Source organism: Saimiri boliviensis, chromosome 2, assembly GCF_048565385.1.
Source record: "Saimiri boliviensis isolate mSaiBol1 chromosome 2, mSaiBol1.pri, whole genome shotgun sequence".
Lineage (NCBI taxonomy): Eukaryota > Metazoa > Chordata > Mammalia > Primates > Cebidae > Saimiri > Saimiri boliviensis.
Genome location: NC_133450.1, coordinates 91,943,950 through 91,971,147, shown reverse-complemented (window position 1 = coordinate 91,971,147; position 27,198 = coordinate 91,943,950). Strand labels below are relative to the sequence as shown.

General features: G+C 35.4%; 1 protein-coding gene across 6 annotated transcripts in view; it reads left to right on the top strand.

Annotated features, from left to right (window-relative positions):
• The window catches only part of AP5M1 (adaptor related protein complex 5 subunit mu 1), a 52,515-nt gene that overhangs the window by 4,692 nt on the left and 20,625 nt on the right, over positions 1 to 27,198 (top strand). For 5 of the 6 annotated variants that reach the window (XR_012516302.1, XR_012516303.1, XR_012516305.1 and 2 more), the window contains exons 2-7: positions 592 to 1,237; positions 5,649 to 5,876; positions 7,556 to 7,695; positions 8,717 to 8,802; positions 8,894 to 9,012; positions 12,340 to 12,436. Coding sequence is in view for 2 of the 6 variants with exons in the window: in XM_074393897.1 (XP_074249998.1) it covers positions 592 to 1,237; positions 5,649 to 5,876; positions 7,556 to 7,695; positions 8,717 to 8,802; positions 8,894 to 9,012; positions 12,340 to 12,436 (1,316 nt within the window). In the remaining 4 variants the exon portion in view is untranslated. Of the gene's footprint in view, positions 1 to 591; positions 1,238 to 5,648; positions 5,877 to 7,555; positions 7,696 to 8,716; positions 8,803 to 8,893; positions 9,013 to 12,339; positions 12,437 to 15,187; positions 20,529 to 27,198 lie in introns of those variants that run through there. The other variant, XM_010341057.3, reaches the window with a different exon arrangement.

Genomic DNA, 27,198 nt, shown 5'->3' with positions numbered 1-27,198 from the left:
CTAAAAGTTTTTTCCAGGGTCATAGAGATAAACCATTATTACTAAAATGATCTTTTATGTTTTTGTAGGGATTGGCAAGACACAGGATACCTGTCATTCACTGTAGATTGAGTAGAATAGAACATTCCTTTTAAAATTGTACTATCTCAACTAATGAATCCAAAATTGTGGAGGGTTAAATTGAACCACTTTGTTAGTCCTACTCTAAGATAGAATCAGAAGGAAAAAAAAAATCTTATAGGTGCCTAAAATGGTTCAAGTATATGCTCCTTGCTGACCAAGATGAAATCTGAGTGGCTGAGAAACAAGGATTTTGAATTAGAATCATGTACTCTACTTAAGCTATATAACTAAACTGATTTAAGCATTTTAAATAATAGATTCTATACCAAGTATGAAACAGTTACTCTAGTAGTAACTTAATGAGCATTATAATTTTTTGGTTGTTGGCTTTTGTGGATGTGTGTATATATTTGTTTCTTGTGTATTTTATTGTTATTTCAGTTTCCCTTATATTTGGGAGTTTTAAAAAATTCTTTCATCTTCATTTTACTTGGAAGAATTATTTATGTTTCTGTTTCCATAATGTAGACGGTATCCAACCGTTGAAAAACGAGCCAGAGTCTTCAACGGAGCAAGTTATGTGCCTATTCCTGAAGATGGTCCCTTTCTTAAAGCACTGCTCTTTGAACTTAGATTATTGGATGATGATAAGGACTTCGTGGAGAGTCGTGATAGCTGTTCACGCATCAATAAAACATCCATCTATGGACTCCTGGTAGGAGGTGAAGAACTCTGGCCAGTTGTTGCTTTTCTGAAGAATGACATGATATATGCTTGTGTTCCACTAGTGGAACAAACTCTGTCCCCTCGTCCACCATTAATTAGTGTTAGTGGAGTTTCACAAGGCTTTGAACTTCTTTTTGGAATACAGGATTTTCTCTATTTAGGTCAAAAAAATGACAATGAGCTAAATACAAAATTGAGCCAGTTGCCTGACTTGCTTCTGCAGGCCTGTCCATTCGGTACTGTATTAGATGCCAACTTACAGAATTCATTAGATAATACCAATTTTGCATCTGTGACTCAGCCACAGAAACAGCCAGCTTGGAAACCTGGAACTTACAAAGGAAAACCACAAGTTTCTATTTCTATCACCGAGAAAGTAAAATCCATGCAATATGATAAACAGGATGTAGCAGATACCTGGCAAGTTGTTGGAACAGTGACTTGCAAGGTGAGATTTTTCTCTAATGTTTGCTTTGTCATTTTATTTAACATATAGAGAAAAGTAAAATTTGCTAGTTGTGTTTTAAATAACACTTTTTATTTTTATCTTAAGCAGCAGTTGTTAAATGGCAGAGTAATATAGAACTTTATAATGTTACCTTTTTATATTCCTTACCAATTATATTAGTTATCTGTGACTGTGTAATGAATTGTCTCATTATCCCCAAAATAGACATTTATTATTTTCATAGTTTCTGTGGGGATTTGCTTAGCTGGAAACTTTCACTATAGCCTTACTCATGAAGTTGCAGTCAGGTTTTTGGTTGAGGCCATAGTCATCTGAAGGTCTGACTGAGGCTGGAAGATTGACTTGCAAGGTGACTCATTCACATGGCTAACCAAATTGGTCCTAGTTATCGGAAGAAGGCTTTAGTTCCTTTCCACATGCACGTCTCAACTGGCTGCTTAAGTGTCCTCACACTTGGTGATTGGCTTCCCTCAGACCAGAAGATCTGAGAGAGAGACAGAGAGACAGGTAGGCAGAAGTTATTCTTTTTATTACCTAGCCTGAGAGATTATATAATAGCATTTCCATTACTTTCTGTTTATTAGAAGCAAGTCACTAAGTGCTCCATATTCAAGGGGCATGAAATTAGGCTCCACCTATGAAAAGAGTAGTGTCAAATAACTTCAAGACAATGGAAATAACAATACAGTTAGCAGTGATTAATGCCATGTTGAATAATGATCAAAAATAAAATCCATTAAAAAAAAAAACCTCCAAGTAAACTTTCTACAAGTTTATATTAATAGTATTCTCCTTTCTTTATTTTTCTATCTTCCTTTATTCTCTGTAGTTACGTACACTTTTTATATATCAAATTTAATGTTGTGTGGCCATATATAAATCTTATCAATAAAACTAGATTTCAAGAGGAGAGAATTAGAACAGTCCTGACACAAAAATTAGGTCTATTATGTTCCTGTTTAATGTTAAAATTACCTAAAAGTTTTTGTGTCTGTTTTAAACTCACATTTATCATGGTCAAAAATACATTCCAATTTTTCACTTTATTAGAAATAACTATTGCAAATGGCTCCAAAATTGAGGTGTTCATGGATGATGTCATTCTTAAATTTTATAGTAGTTGAATCTTTTTTCTCATAAGTTCAGTGAAATGAGAATAGAAAAATAGGGCCCGGCACAGTGGCTTACTCCTGTAATCCTAGCACTTTGGGAGGTGGAGGCAGTTGGATTGCCGGAGCTCAGTAGTTTGAGACCAGCCTGGGGAACATGGTAAAAACCCCATCTCTACTAAAAATACAAAACAAAAAAATTAGCCGGGTGTGGCAACATGCACCTATTATCCCAGCTACTTGGGAGGCTAAGCCCGGGAAGCAGAGGTTGCAGTGAACTGAGATGGCACCATTGCACTCTAGCCTGGGTGACAGAGGGAGACTCTGTCTAAAAAAAAAACCACATAAAGTAAGATTATTTGGCATATTTATTTTTAATGTGACTGACATTATTGTAATTGTCACTGAGAGACCTTAAAAAGGCACCTATTATATATAGTACTCTTTGTAATGCCTGCCTGCTGTTTAAGTACTTACAATGTATAGCAGATACATAGTGAATTCCCATACATGTTGAACAGTAGATAAAACATTAAAAGGTGAGACATTTCATATTAGAAATTAGAAAAAGATAGCCACTCAGCAAATGTTTTTCATTATTGTTTCCTATGCACAGAAATGTGTCAGGCACTAGAGATACTAAGAAAAATGTAAAGATTCTTGCTTTCAGAGAATTTACACCTTGAAGAGAGAAATGGACACAGATACCTGTAGATAATGAACAGTTAATGTATGGTGTAATCTATATATATGATGGTGCATTTGGAGCTAAGTATTATGCTTTCAGAGTTCACTAACTCTTAAAATATTGTGTAGTTATGGTGAAACAGAAGACATCAATAATTCTTATAGGGCTCAGTTGGTCAGTTTGATTTAGGCTTTAATAGAGGTGAATTTAGAGTTGAGGTACAAAGACCCTGACTACCTACACAAATGCAAGTGAAGTGTGTCAGTCTGGTTGGGCCAGAAAAAGCGACTATAAGATTTATGGGAGTAAAGATGTTTAATAGAGAAATCAGGGCTTATTCAAGAGACATTGAGGGAATAAGTCTTTGGTCCTCTAGTTGTAGCCTTTCAGAAACAGTCACTAAAGACTTTAGTCTGGAGACTGGAGGAGCAAAAGTTCATAAAGAAGTCTGAGAAATTTCTGTTACTACCTCACAGTGGAAATTCAAAGAAAGGTCTGCAGAAACACAGCATCTGGCCACTTTGGCCTCAAAGTAGGAGCTCAAGGACAGGTGTGAGAAGCTATCTTATCTGGCTTTAAAGACCTTTCCAGAATAATTACTTCCTTTTTTCTTTTCCCTTGTGAATCCCTCATAAGTACCCCTCTCATTGGCAAACTAACCCACACTACATAGGGAAGATCCTGGGCTTCTCTGCATAGCAAAGGTAGGCTGTAGAGGTGATACAGAATGCTTATTCACACAAAGCATCAAATGAACTAAGACCTGAAGAATGAAAGCATTTACAGGGAGAAAACATTGCAGGTGGAAGGAATAGCACATGAAAAGGTGCATATGGAGGTATAAGACAGTATGATTTAGTTATGGAAATGTAAGAGTCCAATATGACTACGTGTGAGTTGCACGGTAGAAAATGATTAAGGAGGTAGATGGAAAAAAAAAAAAAAAAAAACATTAAAAAGTAGGCAAAAGGCATGAGCAGACACTTCTTTTTTTTTTTTTTTTTTTTTGAGACGGAGTTTCGCTCTTGTTACCCAGGCTGGAGTGCAATGGCGCGATCTCGGCTCACCGCAACCTCCGCCTCCTGGGTTCAGGCAATTCTCCTGCCTCAGCCTCCCGAGTAGCTGGGATTACAGGCACGCACCACCATGCCCAGCTAATTTTTTGTATTTTTAGTAGAGACGGGGTTTCACCATGTTGACCAAGATGGTCTCGATCTCTTGACCTTGTGATCCACCTGCCTCGGCCTCCCAAAGTGCTGGGATTACAGGCTTGAGCCACCATGCCCGGCCTAGACACTTCTTAAAAGAAGACATACATGCAGCCAACAAATATGAAAAAAAGCTCAACATCACTGATCATTCAAGACATGCAAATCAAAACTGCAATGAGATACCATCCCACACCAGTCAGAATGGCTATTATTAAAAAGTTAAAAAACAACAGATGCCGGCAAAATTGCAGAAAAAAGGGAACACTTTTACAGTATTGGTAGGAGTATAAATTAGTTTAACCGTTGTGGAAGACTGGCGATTCCTTAAATACATAGAGGCAGAAATACCATTTGACCCACTTACTCCATTACTGGGTATATACTCAAAGGAATATAAATTATTCTGTTATAAAGATACATACACATGTATGTCCATTACAGCACTATTCACAATAGTAAAGACATGGAATCAACATAAGTGCCCATCAGTGATAGACTGGATAAAGAAAATGTGTTACATATGCACCATGGAATACTATGCAGCCATGAAAAGGAACAAGATCATGTCCTTTGCATGGACATGTATGGAGTTGAAAGCCATTATCCTCAACAAACTAGTGCAGGCACAGAAAACCAAACACTGCGTGTTGTCACTTATAAGTGGGAGCCAAATAATGAGAACACATGATCACAAGCGGGAAACAACCACACTGGGGCCTGTCAGTTGTAGGGGCTGGGAGACGGAGAGCATCAGGAAGAATAACAAATGGATTCTCGGTTTAATACCTAGATGATAGGATGATCTGTGCAGCAAAACACCATGGCACACGTTCACCAATGTAACACACCTGCACATGTCCCCAGCACTTAAAATAAAAGTTGAAGGGAAATAAAAAGGAGGTAGATGAAAGCCAAACATTGAAAGGCTTTACAAGTAATACAGAATTGAAATAGAATCACTGAAAGGATTTGAGCATGGAAAAAATACAATAAAAATTGTGTTTTGTTAAGATAGCTCTGGCATTGATGGAGGATTCGAGGACTGATTAAGGGAAAGCAAATCCAGAAATACGTAGAGGGCTATGGCAGAAATTGTAAAGGCCTATATCAATGTGGTTCAACAGGAATGGAGAGAAGTCAGAAGATTTAAATTATCTTTGTAACAGAGTTTTAGAGATAAGCAAAGGAGTATATGAGGGCTCTTCTGGTCTGCGGCTTGGGTGTCTGAGAACACGATAAAACCATTAATAACACAGAAAGCAAAGAAAACAGTACCTAGAGAAAAGTGTGTTAAATTGAGGAAAATGACTGATAAATTTAGAAAAGCCTCAAACAGATTTGCTTCTAAGATTTTGGTGATAATCTTTCTGTTTGCATTTCAGTGCGATTTGGAAGGAATCATGCCAAATGTTACCATCAGCTTGAGTCTCCCCACCAATGGATCTCCACTTCAAGATATTCTAGTTCATCCTTGTGTAACTTCTCTTGACTCTGCAATTCTGACTTCTAGTAGCATTGATGCAGTGGATGACTCTGCATTTAGTGGGCCTTACAAATTTCCATTCACTCCACCTTTAGAGTCATTCAACTTATGCTACTACACTTCCCAGGTAAACAACCTTAGAATCATTGAGAGTTTACTCATCTTTATATTCATAAATACTCTTGATAAGTAAATAATTCATACTCTTGGTTATGAAAACTTAGAAAAAGTTCTGTTTATCAGGCAATAATTGATGGATGAAGATGAAGATTCAGGCCGGGTGGAGTGGCTCATGTCTGTAATCCCAGCACTTTGTGAGGCTGAGGCGGGTGGATCACTTGAGGTTAGGAGTTTGAGACGAGCCTGACCAACATGGTGAAACTCTGTCTCTACTAAAAATACAAAATAATTAGCCAGGCATGATGTCGCGTGCCTGTAATCCCAGTTACTTAGGCAGTTGAGGCAAGAGAATTGCTTGAACCTGGGAGGCAGAGGATGCAGTGAGCAGAGAATACACAACTGCGTTCCAGCCTGGGCGACAGAGTGAGACTGTCTCAAAAAAATAAAAATAAAAAATAAGATGAAGATTCACTTCTTTGAATAAGCTACCTCTTTGGTGTCTGTAATTGTTTGTAAATGGCTTTCAAAATATATTGATTTTTTTTTTTTTAATGTTCCCTAAAAAGGAGTTCATGGTCATAGGATAGATTTTGGTACGATTTAGTCATGGTTTTAACCATGAACATAAAATAACCTCTCATTGCAGGCAACCTGAATTACAGATACATATTATTATTAATAGCTATTTATTGTTTATTGAATAACTGCTTCTGTGTCAGACATTGTCCTAAGCACTTTACATGTATTTTCTCTAGTACTGTTAATAGTCTTTAGAGTAGACATTATCCCCATTTTACAGCTGAAGAGAGTCTCGAAGTGAAATGACTTGCACCAGGTCATATAATTAATAAATGTCACTACCCGTATTTGAACCCAAATTTTTCAGACTCCCAAAATCCTTTTCTACTATACCGTTTATCTCTTGTCCTAGTTGTGAAGGAATAAGTTAGAAAAACCTACTCAAGCTAGCTTAAGTAGAGCGAATTTATTTTGAGAATGCAACAGGCAATCTCATTGCCATTTAAGGATAAGAAAAGAAGCAGACCCACTCCTAATGGGACTAGAACTAGAAAATTAATATCAATACCACTCTGTACTCAGAGTCCACCCCTTCACATCTCCGCTTCTAGTCTTCTCCTTCAGCTGGCTTTCTCTGTTTACACATGACCTTACAGCTCTAGGACTTGCACTGTAAAAGTAGTCTTTCTGTGTCTTACTTCAAATGCACTAGAAGTCATGATTGGCTCACCCTAGGCTACAAGTTGTTTCCCCTTCAGTCTGTTATTCATGACCAACCAAGTTAAGTTACTGCTGAACTATGGGATTGGAGAATTTATGGGATTCATTTGGAGCAACAGGAGCTATGGGCAGGTTGGCAGTGATCAGTATAGTATGCCTACTGCATGCCCTATGCTGCAGGTCAGAGAACATGGAGACGGGAGCCTGGACAAGCAAGTATAGGAACAAGAATGCATTGGACACTTTTGTAAAGCAGTTTTCTCACCTCTGAAAACAGAAAGAGATAGAAGAATCATTATCCTTATAACGAATATAGATTCATCATTGTTCTTACCAAAACAATTTGGAATAACCTCTAAGTCATTAAAAGTAATTATTTTCTCAGTTACTTTTGGTGTTTAGACCCATTAACCTGAGAATTATATAGACATTTATGTTTCTTTTTAGGTCCCTGTCCCACCAATTTTGGGTTTTTATCAAATGAAGGAGGAAGAAGTACAACTAAGAATAACTGTTAATTTAAAACTTCATGAAAGTGTGAAAAATAATTTTGAATTCTGTGAAGCTCATATACCTTTTTTCAATAGGTAGGAATAAAATACATACTGCCATAATTTCTACCTTTTTTAATACATTCCCACTGCCCCATAATACATTGTCTTTGTCTTTTAGCTTATTTTTAAGGCCTAAAGAATTTTATTTTATTCAAACGAATGCCGATTTTGATGTTACAGTCATAAAAATAATCTGTTTACTTTTAAGTATGTCTTTATCTTTCTAGTTAAACTTACCAGTAGATTATACTCTTAAGCCATTGTAGCTTTCTCAGGGATTATTTTTCTACTGGCTTTATTTCTAGCAGTTTTTCTGTATACAAGTCAAACCAAACTGTCAACATCTGGTGAATTAGCCAGTTATAATATTACTTTCTTATCAGTTCTACTTTTAAATTTATTCTGCAGCATAGTTTTTTTTTTGTCAAAATATATCTACATGTGTAGTAAAATCATAGTTTTAATGTTATAGCAACCCATGTGACTATGTTAATACATTTCGTATGATTTCATAGTTGTCTTAATGATTAATAATGAAATACATATTATCACCAAAAATATTTCTGTGGGTTTTGGTGTTTTTCAATATTTAATATTCATTATTTGTTCTATTCGGCAAACTTAAATACAGATCTGCTTTTTTTTTTTTTTTTGAGACGGAGTTTCGCTCTTGTTACCCAGGCTGGAGTGCAATGGCGCGATCTCAGCTCACCGCAACCTCCGCCTCCTGGGTTCAGGCAATTCTCCTGCCTCAGCCTCCTGAGTAGCTGGGATTACAGGCACGCACCACCATGCCCAGCTAATTTTTTGTATTTTTTTTTAGTAGAGACGGGGTTTCACCATGTTGACCAGGATGGTCTCAATCTCTTGACCTCGTTATCCACCCGCCTCGGCCTCCCAAAGTGCTGGGATTACAGGCGTGAGCCACCGCACCCGGCCCCAGATCTGCTTTTATGATGTCCTTGTATTAAATAACAGTGGCCAAGTTTGACTTAGATCTCTTAAAACTGTTTTATCTGTGATCTTTCTCTGTTTTGTCCTTTTCTTTTTAAAGAGGTCCAATTACACATTTGGAATACAAAACTAGTTTTGGCCAGCTTGAAGTATTTCGAGAGAAAAGCTTATTGATCTGGATTATTGGTGAGCAAGTTTTGTTTATTGATTTTTTTCTTATCATTTACAGTAGAATCTACTTAATTTAGAATAGTTGATTGATAAATTTGTGTTTTAGGCCAGAAGTTCCCAAAATCAATGGAAATTAGTCTTTCTGGAACTGTAACTTTTGGAGCCAAGAGCCATGAGAAGCAGCCATTTGACCCAATTTGTATTGGAGAAACAGCATATTTAAAGGTAAACATATTTATATGGCTCACTACAGTAGAGCCCCTTCCTTTGTTTCTAAATTGCATATTTCTAGTTGATTTTTTTATATTTTCCACCAATTATTTTAGAATTCTGTTCTTTTTGTCTGGGCTAAGTTCTCTTTTGGATTTTTGTTTGATTTTTGTTGTTATTGTTTAGTATTAATCATTCTACTTCACTTAATACTTGAACATTTTAAGGAGCTAGGCATGGTGGTGGGTGTCTGTAGTCCCAGCTATTGGGGAGACTGAGGCAGGAGGATCACTGAAGCCCAGGAGTTCAGGGTTACAGTGAGCTAAATTGTGCCACTGCACTGCAATCTGGACAGCAGAGTGAGACCAGGTCTCTTTTAAAAAGGAGTTCTTTGTTTTTTTTTAAAAAAAAAAGGCATTTAACCTAAATACCCTAACTTAACCTAATTCTGCTCAGCTCTCGGTTATCAAATTTGAGATTTGGGCCAGGCATGGTGGCTGTCACCTGTAATCTCAGCACTTTGGGAGGCCAAGGTGGGTGGGTTGCTTGAGCCCAGGATTTTAAGACCAGCCTGGCCAACATCGTGAGACCCTGCCTCTACAAAAAATAGAAAACTGAGCTGGGCATGGTGGTACACACCTTTAGTTACAGATTTTTGGGATGCTCAGATAAGAGAATCACCTAAGCCTGAGGAGTTTGAGGCTGCAGTGAGCCATGATTGTGCCACTGCATTCTGGCCTGGGTGACAGAGTAAAACTCTGTCTCAACAACAACAACAAAATGGAGATTTATATATAAAAAAATAAAAGATGTAGTCCTTGCCCTCCAGGAATTTTTCAGTGTTGCATGTCAACTATTTATCAGTGCCAGCAGCTTTGGTATTTCAGCAAAAAAGTGCTACATATAGCTGAAGTTGTCGTGGAAAGCTTTACAGTGGAGGTGAGGTTTAAGCCAAACTCTGAGGCCTCAATATGCATGAATATGAAGACTTGAAGGTTGACGAACATTTGTTTAGGTAATGAAATTATTTGAAAGAGTGAAGATAAACAAGGCATGCTTAGAAACCAATGCTAAAAATAGTAGTACTATATGAGACCGAATACATAATTTAGATTCAAATTATAGGGGGTTTGAATCTGACTTTTATTCTTTTGGCTGATGGTGTATTTTTTTAAGTGGGGGGGTAGTCCTTCACAAGTGATACCTCATGAATGTTAATCTGGAATGGATGTAAGGAAGGTAAGTAAAAATCTAGAGACAAGTCATTCTATAGCATATTAGTATTCCATATGAAAGGTTAATATTATAATGAATGAATAATGCTGAGTTAGTGTAGTGTCAACAGAAAGAGAAAGGAAGAGAGAAAAGTGAAGAGTGCTGTAAAAGCCATGGTAAAAGTAAAACCTTGACCACTAATTAAATACCGATACAAGAAATGATATTGTTCAAAATAATATGGAACTTAAACCAAACTGGACACTTTTTAGGAGGGTAGAGGCATGAATTCATTCATTCATTGTTTTATTCCAAATGTCTAATCCAGGACCTAGCACATAAATATTTGCTGACTGGATGAACATACTTGAAAATTGGGAAGGAATGGGTTTCATATCATATTTCTTGCTGGTAATAGCGACATAGCCCATTGTAAATGTTCAGTGGATAGCTAAAAATCTAAAGCTTGATTCTTAAGAGAAGGCTCAGCTGTATACAAGGATTTAGGAATGATCCACAGAGAAGAAATAGTTGAGGCAGTGGAAATAAATAAGATCAGAAAAAGGTAAGATAATACAGGAAGATTCAGAACAAATGAAGGAATTGAAGGAGTGATTAGAAAGGTAGCAAGAAAACCTAAATAAAATGGAGTAAAGAAATCAAAGACAAGAAGTACAGGTGATTAGGTGAAGTCGTGAAGTCAGAAGTATTCTGGTGATAATTCATTTCTTCTATCTTGGCTTTACCTATGTCCAGAAGCTTTGTTTTAAGGATTATTATAAAAATTCCTACTTCAGATACCTTTCAGAACATGTGGAATGTTACCACACATTGTATGTCCTTCAAAGGAATTATAATTTTTCTGTTCATTCCCATCTCTAACCAGTTGCTCACTCACACTGAAATCATGTAGTACATATTTGTGTTCACTGAATGATCTAAGTGTGTTTTACAATATCTTAGTTGTGTGGAAGTCAGTCTTGTCATAACTTCTAGCATTCAGAATTATACCAAAAAAGCAAGCAAAAGCCCTTTATTATCAGTGATCATTTGAGTTGCAACAGGAAAAAAATTGCTGAGAAGATCTGAAAATTGCATTACATTCTAAATCACATCTTATGCATGTGATCAGTTAGTTTGATAATTAATGGAGAAAGGAAACTGGAGAAATTTGCAGGAAATAGAGATAGGAGAAAAATACATAGAAAGGTATCAGCATACTGCAAAAATCTGGAGCGTTTAGCAGCAGAGATGAGGAGAATCACAGCAAAGGAGAATTAGAGCTCCATGAAACATATTTTTTCGTAGGCCATGTGAATGTCATTGTAACTTAGAGGTACCCTGGTACGATGTCTTCAGAGGAGGTACTAATGATTCACTCTCTTATGGCACAGTATGATAATTGACATTTGTAGTGATAGCCCCACATTGTCAGTGAAATCCAGGAATTATGGAGTATGTTTTAGAAAGATTTTCTAGGTGAGGGAAAAGGTAATTCCTAAGCTTAGTTCTATAAAAGTTAAATTCCACCCTTCTGGAAAATTAAGTAGAGCAGCTCATTCCCCTTAAACACAAGCTAAACTGACGTTCCTGTTTTTGTAATTACATTTTATTTTGCTAGAAGGTGTATACTTTCCTGCCTATAAAAGACATGATCTAGAATATATCCTAACCACTTAGCCCTAGGGATAGAAGAGAATATACAGTATACAAGACAGCAGCGTAGGGGGAGACAGCACCAGCTTTTGGAGTCAGTGAGGTGTGAGTTCAAATGTCACCTCTGCTGGATGCCAGTTCCTTGCATCTTTGAACCTCAGTTCACTCAGCATACCTTGGAGTATGTATTAGAGCTGTTAGTGAAGTGCATATTATATGTTAAGTACTTCATTATGACAGCCCTACAAAGAAATGGCCCTAATGCAAAGGGAAAAAAAAAAATTTGTGTGTTTGTATACACATGTGCATGCACATACACACTCGCATACACAATTCAAGTTTAATACTTAGGCTTTTTATTTTGTGAACTGTGTAAAATAAATTCCCTAAAATTGGGTCAAGGGAAAAAATGTAACCATCTATTTTACCTAATAATCACCTTAATTTGGTACATTTCTCTCTCCTTTCTAGCTTCACTTTAGGATCTTGGATTACACACTTACTGGGTGTTATGCAGATCAGCATTCGGTTCAAGTTTTTGCGTCAGGAAAACCAAAAATAAGTGCATGTAAGTTATACAGATTCAAACTAACTTAAGGGAATTAAAATGGTGTTTGGAGTTATTACCTAAGGTAAAATTTGAATGTAACAGAACTTAGACATTGGAGAATAGTCCCAATTTATAAAATTCTGGGCTGATCCTACCCCATATAACAGTTTGTATACTTTATGCTGCCCTCTGCCTTCTCTTGTTTATAAAGTGGTCTGACTGAGCAAAGATTGGGATAGAGGTGAACTTTAGTATAAAATTCGATTTGTTTTTCTCTGGTTATTTTATTCAGAGATGGTTCACAGAGACTGTGATGTTGGACAGACAAAGCTTAAGCCTGGCTCAGCCATTTCATTAACTGTATAACTTAGGGCAAGTTAGTGAACTTCTTGAAGTTCTAATTTTCTTGTCTATAAAATGGAAATAATAGTGCAATTTACCTCAGTATTGTTATGAGGTTTAAATAAGATTATATTGACTTGGTATGATGCTTAGCATATAGTATAGATTTAGTAGATACTAGGGATGATTCTTATTTAAAAATTTTAAATATCTTTAGCAAATGTTACAGTCAATAAGCATTATCTAACACCTTCTGTATTCTATCAATAGGAAGACAATAAAAAAAGATGCTTCCTGTCTTTAGTATGTTTAATGGTTGGTAAAGTACGGATCTTTCTGTGTATACGCACACACACAAGCACACACACACGAAACACAGGAAAATATGATGAGACAAAAAGCAATTTATAAATGAATCAAAATTATTTAATTCAGATAAAATAGAAATATGTAACAAAAAAGTAGCTAGAATGAGGTAGAATTATCTAAACTTAAGCAGAATCTTTTTACCTCATACATTAAGGAGAATAAAGCTGTTATATATGTGGAAAAGAATCCTAATTTACACACAGTTTTATTATTATAGTTAGAGAAATATTTCTTAAACTAAGGATTAGGATTCTAAGAAGAATAGGAAAAGACTCTACCTGAACATTTCAAGAGGCTTAAGAGAACTCAGAACTACAGAATTCTAAGCAATTACTTGTGCATGACAATATAACGTCTGTGTGATGTAACCAGAATAAATCAGTATTCTTTACTTCCCTAGGCTTACCCTGTCTATTCTGTTACATCATTTTTTGTTTTGTATATGGGAGACTGAAAGCAAACAGACCAATAGTTTAGGTTGCCTATGGGAAAATATTTTAACTTATTTATGTTAATTAAACATATTGGCCGGGCGCGGTGGCTCAAGCCTGTAATCCCAGCACTTTGGGAGGCCGAGGCGGGTGGATCACGAGGTCAAGAGATTGAGACCATCCTGGTCAATATGGTGAAACCCCGTCTCTACTAAAAATACAAAACATTAGCTGGGCATGGTGGCGCGTGCCTGTAATCCCAGCTACTCAAGAGGCTGAGGCAGGAGAATTGCCTGAACCCAGGAGGCGGAGGTTGCGGTGAGCTGAGATCGCGCCATTGCACTCCAGCCTGGGTAACGAGCGAAACTCCGTCTCAAAAAAAAAAAAAACATATTGCAGTAATTTCCAGAGTGCATAATACATGATGGAAATATACCTGCTTCTTAATACAAAATATATTGAATGAAATAACTCATTTTAAATTAATATTGTGACCCATTGTTTCTTTCCTCTGTTACTTTCAAAATGTGACTGCTAGTTTGTGCAATTATGTAAAACCTTTATTTTACCGTCATCTTGACAATAAAATCTATTTTTAAAATATACAACTTAGTTTAAAAATAGTTTAGTAATAATACTAATTTAAATAGTGACTAATATTTATTGCTTTCTGTATGCCAGACAAAGTTCTAAGTGTTTTATGCATATTACCTCATTAATCCTCACAGCACCCTATGTAAGTGTTAGCTCCATTTTACAGATGAGGTCATTGATGGAACTGAGAGATTAAAGTCCCGTAGCTAGCAAATGGCAGAACTGGGAGTCAAATCCTCAAGCAGTCTGGCTCTGGAACCTGTCTACTTAACAGTATGCTGTCTTGCCTCTCATTATTACTGAGTTCTCAAACTTTGAAGAAAACAAAAAGACAATATAGTCTATATTCTTTTCATTTTGAAGAAGGGCACGAAGAAGAAAGAAAAGGCTGAATCGGATATTTGTGTGTGTGTGTGTGTTTGTGTGTGTGTGTGTGTGAATTTACATGTGTAATGCGAATGAGCATTATTATCTCAACTTTACATATCAAAAAACTTTAGTTTAAATAGGTTGCCATTTTTTTAGAGTTTCAAAGCTATTCTTTAAAAGGCTTAAATTGATCATAACTATAATAAGAAACCAGTGAAGCAAACTGTTTAGAATGTTGCCATGAAGTTGGGTATTATTTTATATCTCTGACAGTTTGGGTAAAGAATAGCAAGACCTGAATCAGGGCCATGGTGATAAGGTTATTGAAAAGGAACCAATGAAAAATTTTTAATGTTTTTGCAGTCAGAGTAATAGTCCATAAGAAAAAGATTTTAAAGAAAACGTGAGGATAAAATTGGCAGATTTGGCATAAATGAGAGATATTTCATATAAGGTTAAAGATGGATTGTTCAGATATTTAATGAGTCCATATTTGTAAAATGGTAAAAGTTAAAGCCTCGACAATGTCAAATTAAAATGAATAATTCAAAGTATTGCCTTGGATAACTGCATTTCACAATTTCTAAAAACCATAACTTTGCTTTCATTGAATTTTTGCTAAGATAAAATAGTCTTATCATTAATTTGTTTCTCTCTTCTTTAGGCCGGAAACTAATTTCTTCTGATTATTACATCTGGAATTCTAAAGCCCCTGCTCCAGTAACTTATGGATCATTATTACTGTAATATTCTCATCTTTAAATTGGATTATATAATAACAGTTTAAAGGAAATCATAATCTTATATTTCTAATGTGGATGCATATAACCTATGAGTGAAAAACCGTTGAATGATTCAGTTGTAAAACTACTCTTATTTAGTGTTTGTAGTCTGATAGAGTTTGAAGGGATGTTTTGAAAGCTATTGTCTCCAATTTTGTTACCCTTTGATTTTATGCCAGTATAATTCAGAATGTTAAAAGTAATTATTCTCTTGGGCTCATTTTAGACTAGTTCTGGGTCACCCTGCCACACTTGTTTCCTAACGTTTCCGTGGCAAACATTGCCAATCAATTACAGCTCCTTTTCTATACTGAGCCTTGATTAAAGGGTCAGCCTCTTTTTTAGTTCTGTGCAAGATAAAAACTATTTTCTCTTCCATATCTAAATACTAAGCTCCTAGTATAAGGTGTTGTTATAGAATACCAGAGACTGTGTTAGAAACAACTACCTCTTCAAAAGCAGCCAACCGAGACAAAGGAAGATTTTTTAAATAGTAACCTGTTCTTCTTAATCAGAACTATCCTATTGACTAATAAAGAATCTGCATAATTCTATTTAAAGTGTGTAATCTCTGTTCTAGAGTTAGTTTTTAAGTAAGCTTGTTAATCTGCCATGTTGACATTTTGCTTAGGATGTCAATAGCCATATTAAGATGTGTGGGATACCTTCAGAAGATGATCATAGTGTTTTGTAATCGTTTAATGTCTGCAGCCAAATTTTTTAAAGATAATTTAGGTATAATATTCCTCTTTCTGTGTTTTATTAGGTTAAAATTAGTGAATTCAGGTAAAAATTCAAAAGGCACTCTGTGGGTAGAGAGTATGATTTAAGCTTATTTTAGTCACATGTAGTACATATCTCCTTAAAGCTGTCACTCTCACTTTCTTACCATTCTCTTGATTTCTTCAGAAACCATCTAGTCATCATCTTTATTCTCTACCTGCTTCTGCAATTATGTGTCATATTCTGTTTTCAGAGCAGTTCATTGTCAAGTTGGACTTTAAGTGACCATGCAAGAAAAGATGATATCTCAAGAACCTTGAAACTATATTCATGTCAAGGTTCTTTTTACAGATGAGAAAAATATATGCATTAAAGATTAATATTCATTTTAATTATGTCTTTGGTTCTGTTTTTTAATGAGTCTTCTAAGGGAAGGCTTAGAAAAGCTGCTAACTCCTCAAAAGAGAGCATGATAGTTTAAAGGGATAGTGCATATAAATTTAGGATTTGAAATATGATTTTTTAATTAAGGTCAGTCCTAATCATTATAAACTCATTTTCTGCAAAGCATTATCATGGCATAAGGTTCTCTGTTCAGAATCATCCCAGGTAACAAAGAAAAGAGAATAACTGCCTGACCAAGACTTTAACTTGTTATTCTAGCTTAATCATAGGTAATCAGCAGTAAAAACTTTCCTTTTGAAAGAAGATACCATTCCCTGTAAGTTATTTGATCTCTCTTAAACTCAAATAAAGCTTAACATTTCACTTATGTTAATAAGTTAATGATAATGGAGTCATTTGGAATCTTGATTGTATGTTTACCAAATACACTAAGGTGAGCAAGAGGCATTTATCTAGTGAGTAGGCAAAGAGTTAATATAATAATCCCATAGGCAAAACTTCATAAGTAGTTAGAAAAATCAGTGAATCTTCAATCTGACATTTCTAGAAACTGGAGGAAAATCTAGGGTGTCCTGGAAAAGTGGTGAGGTGTTGGGGAACCTGATGCCATCTGTTGCCATTCCATTCTAACATAGTGCTACAGAACTAAACCAACTTAGGTTTTCATCCCATTGAGATCAGCTGGGCACACTGTGATGCTTTTGATTTTGTCTAGAAACCTGTCACTTCAGGATAATTTCTGAAGACAAAGTCTGTTTCCCGTTTGGTAGGTGACCTGTTTAATGTTTTCTCTGTGTCTGGGAACTCCTTAGTGTAATTAGCGACCTTTGAACTCCACAACTAATCCTGAGCTATTTTGTATTCCTTACTCATCCTTAAGGCTGGACCTTTCTTTTCTTCAGAGTCCGCTGCCACAATTAAAGAAGAAACAGCTGCATTTCAAAGGGATTCCGATTCCAGAAGCTTAATCGTGATTGACATGTTCTTATTCTAAGCTATAAGACACTCTAAGAGTCCTTTCTTGGGTTAAAACTTCAATCATTTTCTAAAAAATTATCTCACTATGGATTTTATTCATTTTCTTTGATAACTATTCTTTGCATTTTTTAACTTGAAAGATGCTTTGCATTTGCAGTGAATGTGAGCAACTACTACCAGTGAAGTAGACCTTCTCTAGATGCAAAATTGCTAAATTCCCTTTTAGTGCCAAAATATGATTATGAAATCTGATGTCTATCACATAGGTAATTATTCTTCAGTAAACTCAAAAGGTTAAAAAAAGTGTTAAATTTTTTAGAATGAACTACAGAAAAGATGGTTTCTCTTTTGGTAAACCACTTCTTTTCTCCATTTTTTACTAAACAATATTAAAAAAAATTTTAAAGCCAGCAATATAGTACTTAGGCAATACCCTTACAGTGGTGGCAATTGTTTTTTTAACTTTTTAAGTAATTGATTCAAATGTGAAGTTTGAAGTAGTTTTGTCAGGAATTCTGATAACAATTATTTGTTCAAAAAATTTTTTTGTTAAACATTAGCGTGTCCCATAAAATAATTTATTCACACCAATTCAATATTTCTACTGGATTAAAATTATGGTGTTTTATACATGGTATAATTTAAGATCTTTCAAGGCAGACATTTATACTTAGTAACAATTGCCAATGTTTTTCTTCTGGTTTTTGTTACAGTATTTCAAAATAGTTTACAGACATTCATAGACTCCTACACTACCCCTGGGAGCTAGGTGGGTGGAATTATCATCCAGGACCTCTGTAGGGACTGCTGCCACAACAGAATGGTTGTTCCTAAGACAAAGGTCAAAAAAGGGGTGTTAATAAACAGTCCTCAGGTTTAAGGGACTTTTTTAGGATTACATCTTAAATTCCAACAAATCAGATTTAGGAGTTACTGAAAGTGAAATTGATCCATCCCTCATCCAAACTTTGCAATACTTTCCTGTTCTGACATCATTTAGATAGTTAGCTGTATTATCAGATTAGAAACCATTGTACCAGGCTGCTGAAAGGAAAAGGAGGCAAAAAGCTAAACATGGGATGAATTCTGAACCTTTTAACCTGGCTGAAGTACGTTGGTCCCTGTTATGCAAATACCTTCAATCCTCTGCTAAGTTCAGTGGAAATAATTTTCTTGAATGACAGGTTTATTCAGCAAGGATTCAGTTGGTGATTAATCCCCCTTTGATCTAGGGTATTTCACTTAACTACCAGTTACCTCGTTCTGACAAAGTGCAACTGAGATTAGGGAGATCACTAGAACACTACCAGGGTGTGCGTTTATTCTCTATAACCTTTTAAAGCAAGGGCCAAGAATGCAATTTATTTTCAGTATTTGAAGATGTAAAGTCCTGTCTGCTAAGTTAGAAAGTCAATTGAATACCAAATGAAGTTTATTTCTTACGTAATAGAACAAACATTTCTTTTTGCTTTGCCTAACAATGATATTAGGAAACACAGGCTTTGAAGAAAGCAGAAACAAAGACTACATTCTAAGTATTGCTTCTAGTTTTGTTTCATGCACTAGAGTATACTTAACTGGTCCTGAGATAACCCAAAAATCAAACCAGTGGCTACAACTTAGGCTAAGAAAATGCCTCTGTTTTATTAAGCTGCATGGTTTCTTCTCACCTTTCCCCCTACCACCACCGTTTGAAAATGCCATACTGTGTGATAAAGAAATCCAGTTGAGGAAAACGTGTTGCAGTACACAGTTACCCACTTTGAGACTTCTGATTTCGAAACTTTGTTTGTTAACTCTTTCTTTTCTTGAGGCAAAGGAGCTTCTTAGATTTCCATTATAAGAATAATTGCATTCATTTTCAGAATACTTTTTTTTCAAAAGAAAATGACAGCATTACCAAAATACTCGAGTAATTAAATTTTTTCTGCCTGCCTTTCTCTCAGTTGTCTGAGTAGCTCTTCTTCCATAATTTTAAACTTTGAAATATTATATGGAATTTTGCACAATATTTTGAGGGAAAAAAATTTAATGTTTCATGCTAGGTTTCTCAATTTGCTGTTTAAAACTGAATAGTGATGTCAGTGTTTACATTGTAATGTGTCAGATTAGAGGATTTATTCCTCTACTATATTTTAAGACCTTTTTAAAAAAGTATGATTTGTTATAAAATCTGTTTTTAAAGATTAGATTTTGATTAATGATTTAGTTATAGACAAAGCATTTTAATCCTTAGTAATTACAATTCTAGTAGCATTTTGCAATACAAGTGATGTATTTAGATTATTATACTTTTTTTAGCTCAGACTTTTTGTGATCTAATTTATAAATTGAAACAATTACTCAAAGAAGTGCATATCTTTAACTTATGTCTGTGCTAAGCCAGCTTCCTCTAGTTTCAATGTAATAACTAGTTTCAAAATACATTTTGAAAGCAAGTTTCTAAACTGCAGCAAAATTGAGGATCAGGGGAAATACAAGTTATGGCAGGTCTATAAAGATGGAGGGCAGGTTCCCATGGCTCTGTTGCTAAGAAACTAGTGTTTTTAATCATTACATTTCATGCAGTTCTATTTATTCAACAAAACAGAATATATATCAAAATTCACCATCACAGAATATATATACCCACAACATATATATACAAGTATATGAATTTATGTAAATGTATACAACACTAGTGTCTGACTTGGTTGGTTTCCCTGTGAAATATGTTAGTATAATGTAAGACGAGGCATATTTTAAGGTCAAATATTCAAATATCTTTCTTCCAAACCCAGTTAATAGTTGTGAAAGGATTCATTAAAATGAAAATTGCCAAGAAACTTGTGAGATTACTCTTAACAAAGTGATTAAAACGCTTCGGAGCTGAAGGTTTTTCAGCGAGCTGCTAACTTTCCTTGATATAACGTTAGTGTTTGTGTTTAGCCTGGAACAATACAATGCTGTACCTGTATCACTAGTTTCTTGCCTTATAAGCAGGTTACTGCAAGGTCTGGTTGATTTCTCTAATTCCCTGGCTGATCTGTATCGTTGACATCAGTGTAATGTTGATGTATGATGCGTAAGTGTTTACAGTCGGACGAATGCTCCGCAATAAAAACCACCTGCTAAATTTTTTTTTCAGTAGGGTGTGAAAATTTGCATGTCTGTTTGCTTTAAATGGCCTCTTTTAAATGATAGTTTATGTTTATAAATTTTATTATAATGAAAAATTAAAAATTAGTTATTTCTCTTAAATTTTTCCTTTTTCCTTCAAGGGACTTGGGTGCCCTCTGCAGGTTATAATGAGATAATTAACGACCATATCTATTTTTAAACGCTGTGATTTTTTTTTCCCCTTTCATACACATAGCCTGCTTACATCCAATTTCAAAGAGAGTGTGAGCTAATTTATTTATATTGACTCTATTGCCAGTAGTTGATTTTGGAGTTTCTTTTCTCCACTGGTTTTATAGGTGTGTTTAGTGTGAGGAATGTGATACCACTGAACTTCCAGACTACTTAGCTGGTGCTCTTTAAATTTTAACTACAGTAACACACATTCCCTCACAGAAAGGAGATTAGGAAAACAGCTATTTTGAAATGTATTGCAGATGTAGGGAATAGCTTGTTTCCCTTTATGTTGGTAGAATATTACACATTTGGAATAAGCCTTGCTTTTCAACATGCATCATGTAAAATTACATGAAAGAAAATAGTTCAAAAATTACACAAGATTTCTCTTTCTTGATCTTGATGATGATGGTGATGATTGTGTTCTAGCTCAAAAAACAGACCTTCTTAGAATTTCTTATTTTTTAAAAAGTGAATATGAAACAGATAATGCTTTGGTACTGCCTGTTGCAGACATAGGTCTACTAAACTAGCAAGATTATTTGAAGAGCAAATGGCAAAGGTTTCCTCACCATCCTGTGGAAATACATGAGTTACTCATTTCAGTACATCCATACGTTCTCAACAGATGTAGCAGATTTGTTTCTAAAGGATATAGGAGTTCATTTTGTATGTGAAACTAGAACTGAAGTACTAATGGCACTTCTGATTCAATTAACTTACTTGGTGAAGCTGCCAGGGAAACTAAATATGATGAGAACAAGAGGAATGACTGGATCAAATTAATAGAAATAGATCTTTTTGCAAGCAACATAATGATTCTGATCATCAACCTTGAAAAGTAAATTAGAACAAGCAAATTGCTGTTGAAAAATTCTTTCAGCACTCTGCTGTTGCTACTCAGCTAGTCATAGCTCAGCCAGAGGGAAGGAAAAAATGCACTCAGTTTTGCATTAACAAAGGAAACATTATTAAAGTGAATGTTTACATTGTGTTTATTGAAGTGTTGAAAGAATATTTGTTGCATCTTCAAGCAACCTGCTCCTCTCCAGACTATTACAGTGCATGAGTGATAATAAAAATGAGTCCGAAAAAATAAATAACTTTTAATGTAGTATTTCTCAACTATGTTACTTCAGAATATTTAAGTGCTAAAGTTAATGTTACCTTCCCTGCTAAAGACTTGTCTCTAGGAAATATAGCCCATAGGAAAAAAAAAGAAAAGAAAGAAAGAAAAAAGAAACTCATTTATTTGAATATACCTTCCAGTTACTTCCAGATGCTTTATTAACTTTCCTCCTGGAAGCTACAATACATAAGAAATAATAAGCTGAAAATAATCAAAATAGGAAAACAATTGTGAAATTACTGAAATGAGCATGTAATTGAGTATGTAATATATGCATTGGAGAAATTTCAGTTGATGATGATAACTTTTGAGAGCTACAGTTATTTTGAACTACCTCATAAAGACTACATTGAAAACGAAAAAGCCGTTGAACAATACATGTACCAATCTGACCTTTAAATTTCAATCTTTATTATGTGCATTGATAAATGGGAAAGTTAATAATTAAAAATTTAGAAAGAATTTTAGCTTTTACCTTTCTAAAATCAACAGTTTAAATCACTTATACTTTAGAAGTTGGAATATAGTATTTAACAGGGATTAAAATACTATATAGTACTCTGTCTGTTAGTATTATTGAATACAAGTTTAGTATTCTGTAATCCCTTATGGATTGTCTGATTTTTGAAGAACTATCTTCTTAGATTTACCAGCAGGACAAGTTATCGGCCTTTTCCCACATTTCACCCTAAACATGGTGTCCATCACAGTTATCAAAGATTAGCACTTGCTAAAGGCTCTTAAGAAACTCAGCCTGTTACTTCATGACTTACCATTTCTAAGTCTAGAAACAATAAAAAGTTATATCTTTGTAATCAAAAAATGTTTAAAATAAAGTGAATGCCATGCCTCTAATTCTGCTTTTGCTAAGGCAATAATTAGTAGAAGTGGTTAGTGATATTTGTAGCTTGTTAACTGACTGGAGCAAGAGGACTTTTTAATATCAGTAACAGTGGTCTTGTGCCGTAAGTACTTCCCTCATATTAAAATAGCACATTATTTTATTAAATATTGAAGGTCTAAACACAATTGAACATAAGGTATAGCTTGGAATTTAAAACTACTGAGCAGTATAGTTGAGAGGGAGACCGTATTTTGGCGAATAAAAATTCATAATTAATGTTAAGCTTTGTGCTCACTATATGCCCTTCTGGGATTAGACACAAAGACAAAAAACAGTCCCATATTCTGAATGATACATTGTACCTCCTGCAATATATTAGCATTGTAGTGTAGAAGACTATTTCTGTATGTTTTTAGTACAGAAACTGTCCAAAAGGTGATGGTTGAAGTTCCCCAGCCAGTTAAAGGGCACGATGTGGGGGCAGCATATCTCTATGGGTCTATCTCTAGCAAACAGAATCCCACAAACCTGAGCATCTGATAGAGCAGGAGATAAAGATTATAGTAAGTATATTCATGAGAGAGTTTTTTTTGTTTTTTGTTGTTTTGTTTTGGTTTTTTTTGCCTCCAGATATGTGTGGTTTGGATATGTAGGGTAAATATACATGTCTAATGAAAGTGATTACTATTATATTTGATACTTAATTTATTAATACTGAAATACTAAGTTAAATAGAAAAACACTCCTACATACTAAGTATACATGTCTCCCACTGATTCCCCTTCTGCCTTCTTCACTGATTTTGAATGTGTTCTCAATTTGCTAGTATGAGATTTACCGCTGCCTTATCAATAAAGAAAATATGTCTATATAGAATTAGAAGAAAATATATATGTGAAGAAATGTTATGTAATCTAACATCTGTATGCTATTGTGTCTTGAATTTACCAACTATCCTAATGTGTAGTCAATTGATAAACTAAATTTTTTTTAGGATAATTCATGTGATAACAACCTGCTTTTTGCCAACTAAAACTAACTCTCTCTTTCTCAGACTAAAAGCTGTTCTGGCTTCATGATAGCTTCTTTAACCAGACAGACTCCATCTTAGCATCTTCATTTTAGTTATTTTCCCACCATTAAGTATGTAACTACAGTATGTAGCTAGGGCAGGCTGCACTGGGCACCTCCAGGAATGCATTTGTTGATAAGAAGTTAAGTGGTATCAGCAGAGCCTAGGAATGCAGGTGCTGTTGAGCGCCCAGAGCCCCCATTATCTGTAACTTGTATGTCTTTCATGACAGCTTTACCCCTCACACCTGGTACTGTTTTATTTCTCATGTACCAGTTTATCTTTTAACTTTTTTACCTACTCTGCTTTTGTGAAAAATTTGCTTCAGCTGGGTTCCCCCTCCCCTTCAAAACTAGGGTGAAAAAGACCACCTAACTTTTTTTTTAGGGGCCGGGAGAGTTTTGGGCATTAGCCACCTCTCGGTCACCGGCATAATAAAGGACTCATAATTCAATCTCAAGAGTGTGGCACATTCCTTGACTCGGGCACAACATTCACACCCAGAATGTCTACCTTGGAACAGATTCTTAGCCTTGTTTATTTTGAATATGTGTGTGTGTACATGTATGGAAAACAAGAAAAATACAAGCTCTGAGTAGCGGCCTCACATTGATTATATTAGTGTGCCAGTCTTTCCCCTACCTCCGTAATATTTCAAACTTCTTGTGGACAGTGACATTCATTTTCATATTTTTGTATTTCTGGTACCACTAGAAACACAAAAGCAGCTTAGTGTTGATTTAATAAAGTAGCAAAATGTTAAATGCATAATAAAGCAGATTGTCCTGTCACCTAAAACAAATTAGTGATGTTTGAGTAATTAGGGTTTTGCATGTGTATACAAAAGCCATTGTGCAAACAGTGGTTCAATCTGTATTGGGCACAGGTGAATTCTGCCCTGTGATTGCCATCTTTAACACTTTTCAGAGAATTTGTTGACATTTATGACACTGATATTCAGACACACTGTGTAGAGCCTTGGCTTAAACTGTCAGACTGGCAACAGCTGAGGCTGCCCATCACAGGGCACATTCCTTGCAGTTATGCTTCAGTGAACCTTAAAGCACTTGGCACTCATGTCTTAGAAATGTCATTCTGAAACACTCTACAATAGCTGTGTGGGCTCCCTGCTATTTACCAGAGTCAATCCTGATTTTGTTTGGTATAATATGACCTGATATGCTATGACTCTCCCTATCCGACCAAGCCACAGCTTTCAGTGATCCTTGTATACTGATGAAATGGAGTTGCCAGTATCCAAAAATTCCAAGTGATTATTTAGAACATTTCCATTAACCATAAAGGCATAGTAGTATAGAGAAAATAATAGTCTTTGAAGTCACACAGGCCTGATTTCAAATCCCAGCTCTGCCATTTGCAAGCTGGGTGGTCCTGGATAAATTATTTAACCTCTGTGGTCTTTAGTTTCCTCCCAACTTCATAGGGTTACTGTGAGTATTGAATGATACCAAGTTCTAAGTGCACAGGTATTCAATTGGTGTTCATTCCCTTCTATAGCAAAGATTTATAATGGCCTTTTCATGGAACTGTCTCTACCTATAATTTTGTGACTGTGCCTTCAGATTATCAAAATTATATGAATTGTCCATGTGCCCTTGGTTTTGAATGTTCACCTCTGTATTGCAGAAATGCCTACTCAGTTGCTTGAGTGGATCTTTGGAGTTAATAAAATGGCTGTAGAATTGAGGGGGTGTAAGTGTTTTATAAAGTTTACTGAAGTTAACAATTCATCATTATTCATGGAAAGACATTTACTCAAAATTCACAAATTATAAGAAAACAGTTCTCTTCTACCAAAAGTGGGATTGAGGGAAAATAAAATTCATCCACCGGAACACTGAACAAATGTGGTAATAATGCAGGGACTATTGATAGAGCTCAATTAACTTCTGGGAGTCTTTTACATTGTCTAACGTATGGTCTGTGTACCATTTATAACAAATTGCCTGTTTGTGGAAGTCATTTCTTTTTAAGATGAACCATGATCAAACCTGAGTTGGATGTCTGGTAAAGAGATGAATATGTTCAGAATATTCTAACACATGTATTATTACATAATGTACCAGGGCCTGGTTGCGGGGGGCGGGTGAGGGAATGTACAATTAGAATAAGTATCTGCTTTCCTAAAATTTACAGTCTAAAAGATGTAGAAATGCTTTGAGTACCAGCTGTAATCTCTTGGAATTTCTTGACTTTTTTCATAAAAAAATAGAAAAATATTAATTGACAACATAAAGTTTTCTAGTGTCAGATTGCTTGATTTATTCATGTGGTGAAACATTTGAGTTGTCAAATTTAGCTTCCTGAAAATCTGAAGTTTCAAAACAAGGGCACTTAAATTTCAGTAATGCTAAAAGAAATGGAAGATAAGTTGTTTTCTTCTCACAAAAAAAGACACATTTTGTTTTATTCTACCAGCATTTTGCCCAAATTTGCTCCACTGAGTAAGGTATCCTAAGCTGCAGCTACAGATTACTGATGGCAGTGGATATATTCTTTCCATCTTCCCTAGGGCTGCATCTCTGCTGCAATGCCAAGTTTCTCTCATGTTTGAAAGTAGGAAAGTAAATTGAAGGACATTGAAGCCTGGATTTGACCCCTCAGAAACTCCCGGAGACCACTCCCCTACTACACTCCGAGCTTCCTGACATCCCAGTCCTGCGTAGCAGGCCCCCCACCCTCCAGGGAGGCACAGTTGGTGGTGCCTCAGAGCATCGTAGGAACTACATTTATTCCCATCCTTTAATAGTTACTTCTCTTTGTGTTTTCTATGTCTGACAGACACGTTGGTTTTACATTTTTAATAGTGATTTAAAGTTCTCTTTAGATAAATTTTAAATGAATTCATATTAAAAAACAAATGTTTTTGGTGGAGTATAACTAACATAAAGGATAAAACTCAAATGAGTGCACAGTAATCTTGGGCCTTTGTGAAAACTAAAGCTTGATGCTTAGGGAATCCAAAAGAAAGATAACTTTTTATTATGCTACCTAAGGCAGTTTTTCAGTAAAGCCTTTGGAGGACTTAGTAAGCAGTGTAGTCAGTGGAGAATATACTCTGGCTCTAGCATTAGATGGGCCACGTTTCAAATGCCATATCTGCTTAAAGAGATCTCCTGGGGCCCAGGGACCTCATAAGATAGGAACCTTACCTCTTCAAATTGGTGTGTGAATTAAATGACGCAGCACATAAGTGAATGCTATATAGGTCATACTCATTCATTCCCTTTGACTCCCCTCAAATATCAATGTCAGCTGTTTCAATTAATGACTTATGAACTGAAAATAGGTCACAATTATTTACATTCCAATTATTGTTTATAATGTTCTAGTAAAATCGGGAAAAGCCAAGTATTAAATCCTCATGTTTACCACAACACATAGA